This window comes from Cucurbita moschata, unplaced genomic scaffold (assembly GCF_002738365.1).
Source record: "Cucurbita moschata cultivar Rifu unplaced genomic scaffold, Cmos_1.0 Cmo_Scf00003, whole genome shotgun sequence".
In the NCBI taxonomy this organism is placed as follows: Eukaryota; Viridiplantae; Streptophyta; class Magnoliopsida; order Cucurbitales; family Cucurbitaceae; genus Cucurbita; species Cucurbita moschata.
The window spans coordinates 3,970,797-3,984,611 of NW_019268519.1; the positions used below are offsets into that span (position 1 = coordinate 3,970,797).

A 13,815-nucleotide genomic window follows, 5' to 3' on the forward strand; every position below is an offset into this window, starting at 1 on the left:
TTGTTTAAAAAATACACTTAAATTTTTAATATTATTTAAAATTCCTTAAATTTGTAATTTTGTTTCAAAAATATTTTTAAATTTTAAAAAGTTTTATTAATACTTTCTCTAACTAATATATATATATATATATATATATTTTACATTTAACTCTGAGGTCACTTACTAAGTATTTATTTAAATACTCAAAGTCATATGCTACTACATTTTTTAGGTTAAGGTAAGACATTCTTTGGTTGATGACAGCATCGCAACTCGAGATTATGGCATATACATAACAGTGGTATTTATTTTCTTAGATTCAGGCTAGAATAGAATATTTTTAACTTAAATGCTTATTTATTTTATTTAGTCTTCTGTTGGATCGTTCTAAAGATTTTTTTGAAACAGTGTTTTAAAATAAATGATATGTTTTATAAAATTTAAATGAAGTATTTCATATTTAATATTTAGAATATACTCAAAGTTTAGGATATATATATATAAAAATTAACGGTCATATTGTTAAATAATAATAATATTGGAAGTTGGAGAAAACTTTTAACTAGTTGACACGTGGCGTCGGGTGGAGAAACTAAGGGTCCCACGTTATCCCTTTTCAGTTCAGTGGGTCCTGTCAGCCTCAACCTTCGAAGCTCTTCAATCCCGGCCATGGCTTCTCCTTCTCGGCTACCTTCCAACTTTCTCCCGCCTCTTTCTCTTTTGTTTACTTTCTTCATACAATCGGTTCGAGTTTCTTCTCAACGATCGCTCCTCTTCTTCTCATTTTGAGGATTTCGATAATAATCGCCGGCCGGTCAGGTAGAAATGTCGATTACTTCCTGTCTTCGGCTTCCATTTCCCGCCGTTCAATCGGCAGGAAGAAGCCTCGATTTGTCCCAGCGGCATGTGTCTTGCCTGCGGTCTACTGTCGAGTCGCTTCGGCTGCGTCGTCACTCGCTTCTTCGTACTAGATTAAGAACTATTTCCACCAGCTTCTCGCGGAGGCCGGTAGAGTCTTCTGTGTCTGGACAAGAGAAAGAAATCGAGGAATCGGAAGAGTACGAATTGGAGAGGCTGTTCTCCAACCTTAATCAAGCTACATTCAAGCGAGAACCTGGTGATTTTCCGGTTCCTTCTGATTCTTTGATTCGCATTTTCATTGGGAGTTGAAAACTAATTATAACTTGTCTTTGATTCTTTTTGCCCTGGATTTCTGGTGCGGCAGGAAGTTTATCCAGCGCGATTTTCTTGGTGGCTGGGACTACTGTAAGCATTTCAACATTGCACGTTCTTTTCCTTCTTATAATTCATTTTGAAAAACATTTGACTAGAATTTGTTGTTCGCGCTCTGCTATATTTCATCAGAATTAGTTACAGTAGTCCAACATAGAGATAAATGGAATAAATCTTCCTCAATCGAGGGCCGAGGCTTTAGGCAAAGATGCAACTACAAATGTTTTCATATAAATTATAATTAGCCTGTGATATTACTCTGCAAATGAATGCCAACGACATTCACTCCTTCCTTCGAGGTTGGAAGTTCAAGTTCCTCTGCCTCATTTGTCGTACTCAAAATACTCTGTAAATGGACTAACTTTTTATGCACTGATAAAGATGAAGTAAGAGTTTGTAAATATATCATGGGTATTTCTCAGTAACGTTTTCCTTTAATGCGGGTCAAGTATTTTTTTTTTTTTAAATGGTAAAATATATGTTGGGCCTGTATACAGATTGGTGCTGGGATCCTCGCCATTCCTGCTGTAACTCAAGAATCCGGATTTCTAGCCTCAGCTATTACGTGCACATTTTGTTGGGCGTACATGGTAAGACTGTAGCAGCAGCTTGTAACTATATCTTATATATATGTTTATCAAAATTTGAACTCAATTTTATTATTATATTAGAGTTCAAATTTGCATAGAATGTAGTCACAGCATGTTTGTGCAGTTCTATCGCAGTTTTGCATTTTAAATCCATATTGTATTGCCTTTCCCAAGGTTTCTATAGATTTTTTAGTCTATTGCCCATCCTTATAAAATGACGCCATTTATTTGAAATTTCACTGTCTTGGATTTCCCACTTGGGCTCAAAGTATGAACTCTTTTGAAGTAAGAAGTCTGGTAATTTGCCTATAGTTTGTAGGTAGTTTCCTTTGTTCTATATCTCTTTAAAAATTCTCAAGCAACTCTAAATTGGTTGCCTGCATTACATTTTAATTCATAAAATCTTAGCAACTTTGCTGTACTGTAGTCTATAGGTACTGAAGAAAGATTCACTATAATTACTATACTAAGATATAATTCACGCAGTCAAAATCGACCGATCTGAAAATATTTAAGGAAATAGAAGTTAAGGAAGTTTTATAATTTACTGTATGCTATTAACCTTTTTCAGCGACTATAGAAAAATGGTATCATAAATCAAATTTCTGAACATACATCAGGCTCTAAAAGAATTCCCTGATGGAGAAAAAATAGAAGTAACTAAATGAATAAAAAATCTTTTTCAAACAATTTTCAAATTCGCTTTATAATGCTACCGTTCCCTATTTCTTGTTTCAAATTCATTATAAATATTGTTTCTCATTATTTTGAAATGTTTATGAAGTTGTTTACAAATTTTGAAACAATTTTTTTTTCTTGTCCTGTTTGATCAAGTTTTTGTTTTCCAAAATTAAGCTTGTTTACCACCTTATGTATTTTTTTTATTTTCAAATGAAACTTTCATTTGTTTAATTTAAGTACTTAGAGAATGGAATATTAGAAATGGTTATTAAACACATTTTTATTTTTAGAAAGAAGAGGGAACGCAAACAAACACAAGCAAAATACAAAAGAATCTGGAAACAAGAAGAAAACCTTACGAGGCACTTTGTTTCTAAAGTTCTATAAGAACCACTTCAACAACAGGATTTTTAAGCCCAAGATCAAAGGACAATGAGAACTAGGATAACTATGCTTACGCATTATATTGTTTCTAAATGTCAATTTCTCAGCCAGCACCACCACTATGATACCAACATAAAACTTTTGTCAAATGATACAGAGTTTATCCTGGACTGCTTTCTTTCATCCCATATTGTCGTCCTGAAATAATTAGTCAGTTACTTAATGGAACCATGCAGGTTGTGACAGGACTCCTAATTGCTGAAGTCAATGTGAACACCATGTGTGAACTGGGTTCTGGTGGCGTGTCTCTGGTAAGGTCTTTTATAAAGTTTTAGGGTGAAATGAATATTAATTTTTCAAAGGATAAATACATAGTCGAATGCGCATTCCACTTGAGCATTGGGACAAGATATACTAATAAGGATATTTGAACAAGTAATATAAACTCGTCAGTTCATTGTCAAAAGTTTTGAGATTTGTTCCCTTGTTGTGAGATTGAATCATTAATCAAAGTTCTGATAGGAATTCATCTTCAATTATAAAGTCGTTATCTGTTCTTCATCCCTTAGCAGAAAGTGAAGTACTGTTCTTTATTATTATTTTGCGAAGGTGTGCTGTTCTTCGTTGTTCTCCAACCATGCAAACTAAATCACAGCAAACCTACAGAAAAATGAACATGCTAAAGTTAAAATTAAGAAAAGTGAGTTCAAGAAATTGTAATGTGGAACTCATGTTGAATTTTGAATGACTTTGCATTCAATTTCTTTACTGGAAAGAAGAGGGAAGGAAAACATTAAACTTTAATGCATGAACTATAAAAGGAGAAACCTGATGAAAAATTTGACAATGTAATTCCCATTCTCAAGTTTTCCAAGTTCTTATTTTTGCTTGTGTGAGGGTTAATTTGTTCCCGACCACTGAAATTTATATTTTCCTATTGCAGTATTTTTTGTATGTAATAAGCCTCGAGATATGAGAGCTTAAACTATAATGTTTCAGGTATCGATGGCCATGAGAACTCTTGGGACAGTTGGAGTTCAAGTTTCTTGGTAGGTTGAGATGTAATTGTTTTAAGCTCTACTTAATGTCTATCTGTTGCCAAGTATTGAATTTTGAAATGTTCTTACAGAGACAAAATGTTGCAAGCATCTCTGTCAAATTTTAAGTATCATTATCTACTTGATACCTAACAGCTGATGGTGATCATATTATTGTTCAATTTGTCATTTTTATTGGGCAACTAAAAGTTTGGCATGGAGCTTTTACCTTCAAAACTAATGAGCCCAATAAACTTGACAGAGTTATTCATTTTATTATATATAGTTATGGATGGATAAAAGTGAGGTTGTATTAGAGACTTAGAACAAGGACATAACGCTAAACATGAAAATAAATAATGTAGAAAGACCAATTATGAAAGGCAGCCATATATGTGGTGAGCTATGTCAATGTTCCTTATTCATCTTTTGACGATCGTATGGAAATGATAGAGGGTTAAACAAAATTAAGCACGTAGCTGCTTGTGGAATGATGTGATAAACCATTGATCACTGATTCTTAATCTGTTTATTTATTATTATGGCTTCCTTCATTTTTCTCCCATCCATGTCTGTCAATTCTGACAATAATATTTTGCAACTTGCAGCTGGTCATACATTCTCATTCACTACGCCCTTCTGATTGCTTATGTCGCTCGTTCTTCCGATATCTTGACCACTTTTCTCGGCATTCCCTTGTATGAACAAGGAGTCCAACCATCGTTAACCCCTAGTATTAGAACTTATTTCCAATCTTTGCAATCATACAAAGAAAATGTTCATTTTTGGTGTTTATGCAGTATTGTAATTGCAGATGGGAGAGTGCAACCCTGTTCTCTTTGATATTTGGAGGCATATGCTACTTTGGAAGGTACGTGCTTCATCTCTACCTGTACTTAAACATATTATCCTATGGAGATTGAGGTTTTCTTTTAAATGATTTATCTCGGGCCTTAATACTAACGGCAAGAGACAAACTTTTCATCTGGCTATGCTCTTCTCCCTAATTCGTGTGTCCACTGCCAAAAATACACTGAAGATATCACTTATTTTTTCTTGGACTGTCCTTTGCCCGCTCATCTTATGTGAAAATATTTTCAGATCTTTGGAGGACAGTGCAAAGATCCCTTCTTTGTTCTTCGTAATGGTTTTACTTTCAAAAACTTAATAAAAAAAGCTATGGCATTAGGGTTGTCTTTTTTAAATATTTCGTTCTGAATTAGAGATTAAGCGAATATGATTGTAAGAGTTCTGGAGTGATTTGGACCATGTTGAATTTGCTTTCTCCCATGTTTTAAAGAGCTTTATAATTATCCCCCTTCTTTGATCATTTTCATTGCGTAAGTTTTTTGTATCTCAACGGGAAATTTATTATTTAAAAAAAAAAAAAAATCCATTCCCAGGAAACTTCGGTCGTGTGTATTGTATCCTATGGAATAAGAAAGGAAGAAAAAACCTCTGCACCTAGAATCAATCACTTCAAGGAATCTGTTCTGAGTATTCATTTAACTTCATATATGTGCGTTTACACATATAAATACATATAATTGCAGCCAACTCTGCTCGGAATTGACTACAAAGATGTCTTCAATTGCAGCCAACGTTCTATTGGTGCTATCAATGGGGCCCTAGTAATCGGAATCATCATTTCCTTTGTAGGTCTTGTGGTAATATGTTCACTTCACTTCTGGAACTACATGCTTTGATTTGGGTTATAACCAGGATTGCTAGTTGTTAGGGGTTGAGTGATCACATGCTGTGTTTGGTCTGGATACTTGAGTTAATGTAGTAGTTGATCAAATTTTCTTGAATATTCACTGATAATGTTGAGGCCGAGAGCATAATTTAGTGGAAAACCCCCATTGACGAGGAACTTCATTTGACATCTATTGTTTGAAAAATTTCTGCAGATATATAGTTGAAATAAAGTGCAGTTCTCTTGCACAACTTATGAACGATTTTATTTTCGCACTATTAATTTGGAAGAGCATTGCATTTTACTGCTCTGAATTTATTACATAGGTCCATTTCTATCAGTTTTTTTATCATTTTACTTGTGCTAGGGATATCATGAATGATGTTCCATTAAAACACGTGTCTATTCTTGTACCAAACAAATTTCTCGCTTGATTATCTGGCCATGGAAATGTACTTTCGTCAATTATACTTACTGCTAGATAGATGCACCAATATCAAATTTTTTTTTTAGGCAGTCGCGAGTGGAGGCCTACATTGGGATGCTCTCCTTAAAGCTAATTTCGAAGCTGTTCCTATGAGTATACCTATAATTGCCCTTTCATTTGTTTACCAGGTAAATTCCCGCCCTGCTATATCCAAAGTTGTTCTGTGAATGTGATAAGATTTTATGTTATATGTAATTCACTTTGCAGAATGTGGTGCCAGTACTCTGTACAAATCTGGAAGGAAATCTGGCAAAAGTAAGGTAACATTTATTTCCTTTAAACAGTAAACTGAGTACATAAACTATGGAACTACCTCGAATCATTTCTTTTATTTGCTTGACTTGTCTAGAAGAAAAGGCTTAATAGAATTTGAAATTACTTCGGTTCTCATCTGGTTCTCCGACTTATAATATTAATTTTACATTAGCATGGATGCATTAAAACTACATATATACAGTTGCATACATCGCACATCTTTCACTTGACCTCCACAGAACGGCTAAAGTACCCATGTTCGTTGTTTCAGCTCGTGATATGCTCATCCAATCCCATTTTATCTGAATTCCATAATCAGTTGCATTTTGATCAAGTGTTTGTACACTTCAGTCAGTCATCTTTAAAACAATCAATAGTTGTCTACATCATTGACTGATAATATTTCAGGACATCCATTGTCATTGGCACTGCGATACCTCTGGTTCTATTTCTCGTCTGGAATGGTGTCATCCTAGGGACTATTTCAAACCTTGATATGGGATCAGATAAGATATTAGACCCATTACAGCAATTGAGATCAACGAATGGAGATGTAGGAGTAAGTTTCTGGACATTTCAGTTTATGTACACTACCAACTTTCACGGATGACTTATTTAAAACAACTATTTTTTTAATGCAGCCTATAGTGGAAGTATTTTCTCTTTTGGCGATCGCAACATCCTACATTGGATTTGTTTTAGGATTGTCTGATTTTCTTGCTGACTGTAAGTGACTTCTCTCGTCAATTTTATTGAATTAAAACTGCATTTGCCCGATTGTTTCAGTCCCAACAATTTTAGGGATAATGATCATAGATTAATTCTGTGTAGTCCCGTGAAAAACACAAGTCAGGTAACAAAGACTACAAATACAAGTAAATGTAGGAACAACAGACCGAATTTATGTGGAAAACCCATCAACGTTGAGGGAGGGGAAAGCAACGGGACAATCTCTGAAAATCTTCCACTATTAAATAATAAAATTACAATAAATTCTTTATTTGTTTAGAGGAAATCACGATAATATTCTAAAGAAAATACATCTACTTTGGTTAACAAAAAATAGGTTTGGAACCACAACCCTCCATAATGGTATGATATTGTCCACTTTGATCTAAGTTCTCATGACTTTGCTTTTGGTTTTTCCAAAAGGCCTCATACCAATAGAGATGTATTCCTTACTTGTAGACCCATGATCAACCCCTTAATTAGTCGACGTAGGACTCATCTCCTAACTATCCTCGACAAAACACCCTTTACGTATATGAAATGCATTCTTGAGAAATAAAGAATGATGCATTCTTGAGAAATAAAGAATGATGCATTCTTGAGAAATAAAGAATGATCTCACCAACATAGACAGACGAGAAAAAATTATTTGTTTCACAACCGTGGGTGGATTTTAATCGCTTGCGGAAAGCCTCTTTCTTTCAAGATGTTTTGTGGGCTGAACTTTATTCTTCCTTTTCCCTCAAGAGTTCTCCAGTGTCTCTCTGTATTTTCCTTATCTATTTTGGTTGCCTTACACCACACCTCATCTTCTCAAAGAAGTTTCCACTTAGGAATGCTCATTCTGTTGCTCCTTTTTCCATTTTCTACATTCAACTTTCTTGTGGCCCATCATTTTGCAACAGTAGATTGATTTTCTCTAGTGGTTTTGCTTGCTGATTGGCCACGATTACAATGAACCCTTATTTCGTTGCTGATTTCTCCCTCGATTTTTGTGACCAAAACATCGGACTCTATAGCTAAAGAACCCAATGCTATCCTCATTGCTTCTTCATTTCACAGCCTACTTTTAACCATATCTATACTCAACGTTTCACTAGGAGAGTTATTATTTAACAATTCTACTAACTTTACCCAATTGTCAGGCAAAGAAGTAGTAATGCCTGCAACTCATCAGCTTAAACTATCCGCATTGATGAAAGTTGATACATTATGCCTTCCATCTCACTCAAATGACTGCTAATTGAAGTACCTTCCGTATTCTAGGTTGGTAAGCTTTCTTACCTAGAAAAAAGTTTATTCTCATTCGTTTTTCTCTCATGCAACTCTTTTAATTTCTTCCACAAGCAATATGCTGATGTCTCATTTGAGACGTGGTACAAGCTGTCATCTACCCAAATATACCCAATAACTTGTCTATTCAATGAGTCCCAGTTTTCTTTTCTCATATTTTCTGGTTTGCTTGACTCACCCAGAATAGGAACAACATCTCGTTACAGTAAAGATCTTTCATTCTTCTTTTCCCTAACTACCAATTTGATCCATTCAAACTGACCATCCTACTCGTGTCAAACTCCACGAATTTTCCTACTCCAAGCAGAAATGACAACATCCCTTTGACCTGACAAAGTGATTCCACCAACTTGCATTGGTACCACCTCTTGGGGTTGAGAAGTCACGTTCTTAGTAGGTTGACTAATATCAGTTTGATGGGAAAATATTACTTTAAACCAACATTAAGGACTAAATTTTAAGATTTATAGATTTATTGAAAATACAGTCTAAATTTACGCGTTTGATAGTACATTGACTAAAAATAGAACGAGAAGTATAGGGACTAAAATAATCTTTTACCATATATTTTATTCAAATGTAAACTAAAACCAGATTTTCCCCCTTTTTATTTACACGAGAGTGATTTATTGAACTTTCTATTTTGAAAAAAAGTAATAAATGCTTTGCCCGGATGGTCTAAAAGCTCAAACCAGTTTCTTTTGAGTTCATATTTTGATGACATTATTATGGATAATATCATTACTGAGCCCCATTCTGAATCTGGTAGGGTTTTGATTTCTTGTGTTATGGATAGTGGCCCCACATTTCTGCTTGACATAATAAATCCTTCGAATATATTGAGATTGCTAATATTTTTTACTTTTTGCTGCAAAACCAGTGCTAAAACTACCAAGTGGGGAGAACAGACCTTTGCCATTCATTTTGACATTAGTTCCACCGCTCATCTTATCATTGATTGACCCTGAAATATTTTTCAAATCACTGGACGTGGCTGGAACATATGGGGGTGAATACTGACGACACTCTCTATATATATATATCTTCTTGTTCTTCTTCCCATAGCTTTATTTTTCTTCATCAACCTAAAGAAACCAAGATTGTTCAATGATATTCCTTCCCATTTCTTGTCTAGTGTTGCTGCTTTTTGGAATTATTCCAGCTGCAATGTCGTGGTCGGACCGGTATTCAAGATCTCCCCCGTCCGTGAAACTACCAATGGTGGTTCCCGGAGGAAGGTTCACTCTCTCACTCGTGATCGGAGGCGCTGGATGGGTAATTTTCTCAGAACTATTGGAGAACTTTGGACATCTATGAACTTGGGAAGGTTATGCTGCCACTTTCAAACCTTTCTTTTTGATAATCCAACAAAAATGTTGAACTTCACAGCTCTTTAATCAGCCATAAATAATTCAGTTCACTCTTGAACTAGACGTTTACTCATAAATAATTAGACATAACAGAATAATGATTACATTCAAATAAACTCTTTTGTTCCAAATAGGTCACTTTCAATTGGACTTTTATTTATTTTAATAAAAAAAATATTGAGAACACTTGAAAATGTGAAGCTCAATCATTAATTAGAAATTAATTAATGGCAATTATTACATTAAATAATATTAATAATAAAGAAAAATTCCATTCCATTGACTTTCTCCTAACATGCGTTTTCTGTTATAAGATTACTTTGTGGAGAAGGAAAAATATAAGCCAGGTTATGTACACTATGATCGATTAATCTCTTGAACAATTATACACGAGCATGACTCAAGTTTTGTAGGACCATTGATCGTGGTTTAGAAGGAAAAAAGAGATGTTGTTTATGGATCCATTACATATTTTTTTTAAATTATGCGTCACTTCAGGATTAATTGAGAAGAGCACATTTCTCTAATGAATTTCCTCGTAACTTCTATAGCAAATGGATTATACTAAATTAACATGGATTGACATTTACTCTATTTTTGAGGTCGAGATTCAAATCTCGAAACTCCACCTTTGTTGTATTAAAAAACATAGAACAATTTTGGATTAATAACGTTTAATTACCAATAAAATAAACTTAGGTACAAGTAGTAGCTTTACTTATTCGTAATAAGGATTTATAAGATGGATATGTCTTGATGAAAGATACATATATTTTTTCAATTGCCTCATAACAACAACTATTGATGATAAATATCCACTCCATAGCTTACAGAATTTATTAAATTCAAGACACTATACATAGAAAGAAAGCAAAGGGATTATGCTCCATTTGTCTCAAATGTAAGTAGTCTTTGATGTTATTAAACATTCCACGCATCAGCTGTATCTAGGTTCCTCCATCACGACATTAAGACCCTAAATTTCAGAAAAAACATCATTAGATTTGTAGTGTTCAACCACATGGATCCATGTAATTGTCCAAAAGTTTGAACTACTAAGTATGGTGCATGCAAAGCAAAGATTTCAAATGAAAAACTCAGTTTTGAAGCCTTAAGAGTTCGAAAAGTGGCATACCATCACGCTACAATACTCTATGCTTTGACCTAAACGTTATTGTCAGTAGATATCATATTGATGTTCAATGTGAGTGTCGGTACTTATTCAGTCAGTATTATAGATTATGAAATTCTAGCATTAAAACAACTTTTAGATGTACCCAATACAACGTAAAGTACATTAACTTCACAAAAAATTATTTTCTCACATGTTCAATGTGGTGAAGAGAATCAAAATGATACGACTCTAAGGTGTTATGAATTACGACTCTCCACAATGGTATGATATTATCTACTTTGAGCATAAGCTCTCATGACTTTACTTTGGACTTCTCCAAAAGGCTTCATACTAATGGAGATAGTATTCCTCACTTATAAACCCATGATCTTCCACTAAATTAACCAAGGCGGGACTCACTCCAAATAATCCTCAACATATTACATTGAATTATATGTGACAATAAAACTAGGATATAACTTGCAATGAGATATCACTTGAACCTTTGGGCACTAAACAATTGCCTAACTTCCTCCTTTCGCACGCCCTCTATTTATAACCAAATACCACAACAAACTCCCTATCTAATTGCCAAGATACTCTAATGATATCCTTAACTTCCTTGTAGTGGCATCCCTATTCTAAAAGTAGAGCATTAGAAGATTTCAAACGAACTATTTGCTTCACCAGGACAAGATCCTCATTAATTATGAAATCCTACTTAACTGCACCTACAATGAGGATTCCTTGTTTAGCTGCTCATCCATGTTTTTGCACCAAGTTCCTAACAACCTTCTGCCAAAGTAGTAATTGCCATTGACAGAGTATTGGCCATCCAAGCTCTAATATGGTCTTTTGCAATCTTGAATGAGAAACACTAAACCCTTCTTTGTTTCTAAAAAATCAAGCTTACAAATACTACTCTCATAACTCATTCATGTTTTTATGCTCTTTCAAAAGAAGAAAATTATTAGAGAAGTTCTTTGGCTAAGAATTCAAATGTGTTTCTAAAAATCATGAAAACATACCAAAAAAATGGTGAGAAAACAAGTTAAACTTTTAAAAACAGAACTTAAAACGAAATTGTAATCGATCATGAATCAGACAGTTCTCACACGCATTAAAATGGAGTATAGATGCCTAATATTTACATTTTGGAGTATCATGATAATGGAGAAACAAGAGTTCAAGTGATTACCAAGCAAACTAAGCAGAGGAGCCCACAGACCCATCCCCAACAAGCTTGAACTCTTGAAGCTGCTTAAAATTTTCCCACACCTTGACCCAGATCTTGGCTTCATAAACCTTCTTCTGACCGCCATCGCTAGCTTCAAGAGTTATATGATACATTGTGCCGGAAACTACCTGCTCCTTCACTTTCACAACTTTGCTAAATTCCAGAAGCGCATTCTACATGTAGAAATGTTTTCAATCAGAACTTCAAAATAAAGAAAACGAATCACCCCGTGGTTTTCACCACACCAGTAGAAGAACAACTGGAAAATCCATCACCTCCTATTACCAGACAATTTATATAAAAATTAAATTTCGTGGAAGACACGAATTACAAAAGAAAACCTAAACGTAAATCACGATCCCTATTCCGATCCATTTTTCTCTCTTTTCACAAACAATCATAGACAATCGATACAAATATACATAAGAACACAAAAACGATGGTAAAACAGAAGAGATAAACGCATGAAACAACATACAAAACCTCAAGGGAAAATGAAAACCATTACCTCTTTCTTGTTATGTTCGTTAACAGCGAAACGAGCAAGTTCATCAGCCTCAACGCTGTTCTGGTTTGCAGGAACTTCCTTGATACCTCCAAGAAGCGCCATTACGATCTCTTCGATTCAGTCAAGAGATAGAGAAATTGAATGATGAATTGATTGATCCAGTTCTTGCCTCAAACACTTCAATCTTATATAGCCGGTTGAAAACGAGGAGGATTGATTGGTCTGCAGACTCGTCATGGAGCGTGTGGGACACGCTCGCCTTTTTCTTTTCATTAATTATTGTTATTCGTTTCTTCGTCTTTCGTTTACTTTAATAAAATCAACCACCAATAAAAATTAAAAACATAAAAAAATTAATTAAAAATTAAAAATATAAAAAAATTAATTAAAAATTAAAAACTAAGTGCCCATCCTCATGTTTTATTTATTTATTATTTTTAATAAATCCTGCCGACATGCCATAACAGGTCAAACTATTATTTATTATTATTATTATTATAAAAATATTAAATCAACTACCATCCTCGTCGTGTTCACATAGCTCGATAATTCAACTAACCTGAACTACTTAACTCAAACCATCTTAAGTTGGGTTCGGTTCTATTTTTTCGATTTGAACTCGATTTAATATTTGAAAAGCTAAAAGTTCGGTTCCGTCTGCGGTTTGAATTGTGTTTAATTCTTTAATGTTTTTAACTGGTGTTTTGTGACTTGTAAATGCTTGATATTAGTAATGCAACATGTATGACGGATAAGTATAATTTTTAAAAATTATAAAAAAAAAAAAGAACACTCGACGGCCCAACTCAATTTGAAAATAGAGAGTTGGGTTGGATTGTGAACTTCATTCGGGTGCTCTGGTCACCAACCTGTAAACTTTTATTGGTTCAAAAAAAAAAATTTCAGCTCAACCCGTATACAGAGGGGAATTGAACCACCTTTTTGCGATGATATAATACTTTAATCATATGAATTAATTTAGCGACATATCCAAAACGTCACTTTCGGGCCCAAGATCAATTGAGCTATATTTGCGTTACCTCCAAATATTTGAATATAGTATTTATAGAGATTAATTTTTATTTTTATTAAAAGATATTTAAAATATGACAACTAAAATATATTAAGTTTCAAAATATGGATATCCCAAACAAAATTTAATTAAACAAAATCCATTAATGTTTTTTAATAAATAAATAAAAATAATTAATATAAACAT

General features: G+C 33.9%; 2 protein-coding genes across 4 annotated transcripts; one reads left to right on the plus strand and one right to left on the minus strand.

The window, feature by feature from the left end:
- Positions 1-622: 622 nt before the first annotated feature.
- On the plus strand, positions 623-9,794 carry LOC111439555 (tyrosine-specific transport protein). 3 transcript variants are annotated; one of them, XM_023077175.1, is made up of 14 exons: positions 623-1,099; positions 1,208-1,248; positions 1,713-1,805; positions 3,107-3,181; positions 3,870-3,919; positions 4,516-4,605; positions 4,722-4,778; positions 5,505-5,574; positions 6,117-6,218; positions 6,298-6,350; positions 6,754-6,904; positions 6,987-7,071; positions 9,248-9,376; positions 9,503-9,794. In XM_023077175.1, exons 1-14 carry the CDS (start codon positions 808-810, stop codon positions 9,682-9,684), a joined length of 1,470 nt encoding a protein of 489 aa, XP_022932943.1. In that variant the 5' UTR covers positions 623-807; the 3' UTR covers positions 9,685-9,794. The 3 variants fall into 3 exon arrangements, with proteins under 3 accessions (XP_022932943.1, XP_022932950.1, XP_022932959.1); XM_023077182.1 differs by having other exon boundaries at positions 5,505-5,562; XM_023077191.1 differs by lacking the exon at positions 9,503-9,794 and adding an exon at positions 8,220-8,340 and having other exon boundaries at positions 9,248-9,331.
- A 654-nt stretch (positions 9,795-10,448) lies between these two features.
- LOC111439577 (cysteine proteinase inhibitor A-like) lies at positions 10,449-12,775 on the minus strand. Its single transcript, XM_023077196.1, has 3 exons — positions 12,597-12,775; positions 12,050-12,261; positions 10,449-10,713 (listed from the first exon to the last, which is right to left on the minus strand). Exons 1-2 carry the CDS (start codon positions 12,696-12,698, stop codon positions 12,058-12,060), a joined length of 306 nt encoding a protein of 101 aa, XP_022932964.1. The 5' UTR covers positions 12,699-12,775; the 3' UTR covers positions 10,449-10,713; positions 12,050-12,057.
- Positions 12,776-13,815: the final 1,040 nt, after the last annotated feature.

What these genes read in the sequence shown, in the direction of transcription:
- LOC111439555 (XM_023077175.1), top strand. Translation starts at nt 808, where the DNA reads ATGTCGATTACTTCCTGTCTTCGGCTTCCATTTCCCGCCGTTCAATCG. An exon ending in ACTTTTCTCGGCATTCCCTT is followed by an intron (nt 4,606 to 4,721) that starts GTATGAACAAGG and finishes TTGTAATTGCAG; the next exon opens with ATGGGAGAGTGCAACCCTGT. An exon ending in CCCTTTCATTTGTTTACCAG is followed by an intron (nt 6,219 to 6,297) that starts GTAAATTCCCGC and finishes TTCACTTTGCAG; the next exon opens with AATGTGGTGCCAGTACTCTG.
- LOC111439577 (XM_023077196.1), bottom strand. Translation starts at nt 12,698, where the DNA reads ATGGCGCTTCTTGGAGGTATCAAGGAAGTTCCTGCAAACCAGAACAGC. An exon ending in ACGAACATAACAAGAAAGAG is followed by an intron (nt 12,262 to 12,596) that starts GTAATGGTTTTC and finishes TTCTACATGTAG; the next exon opens with AATGCGCTTCTGGAATTTAG.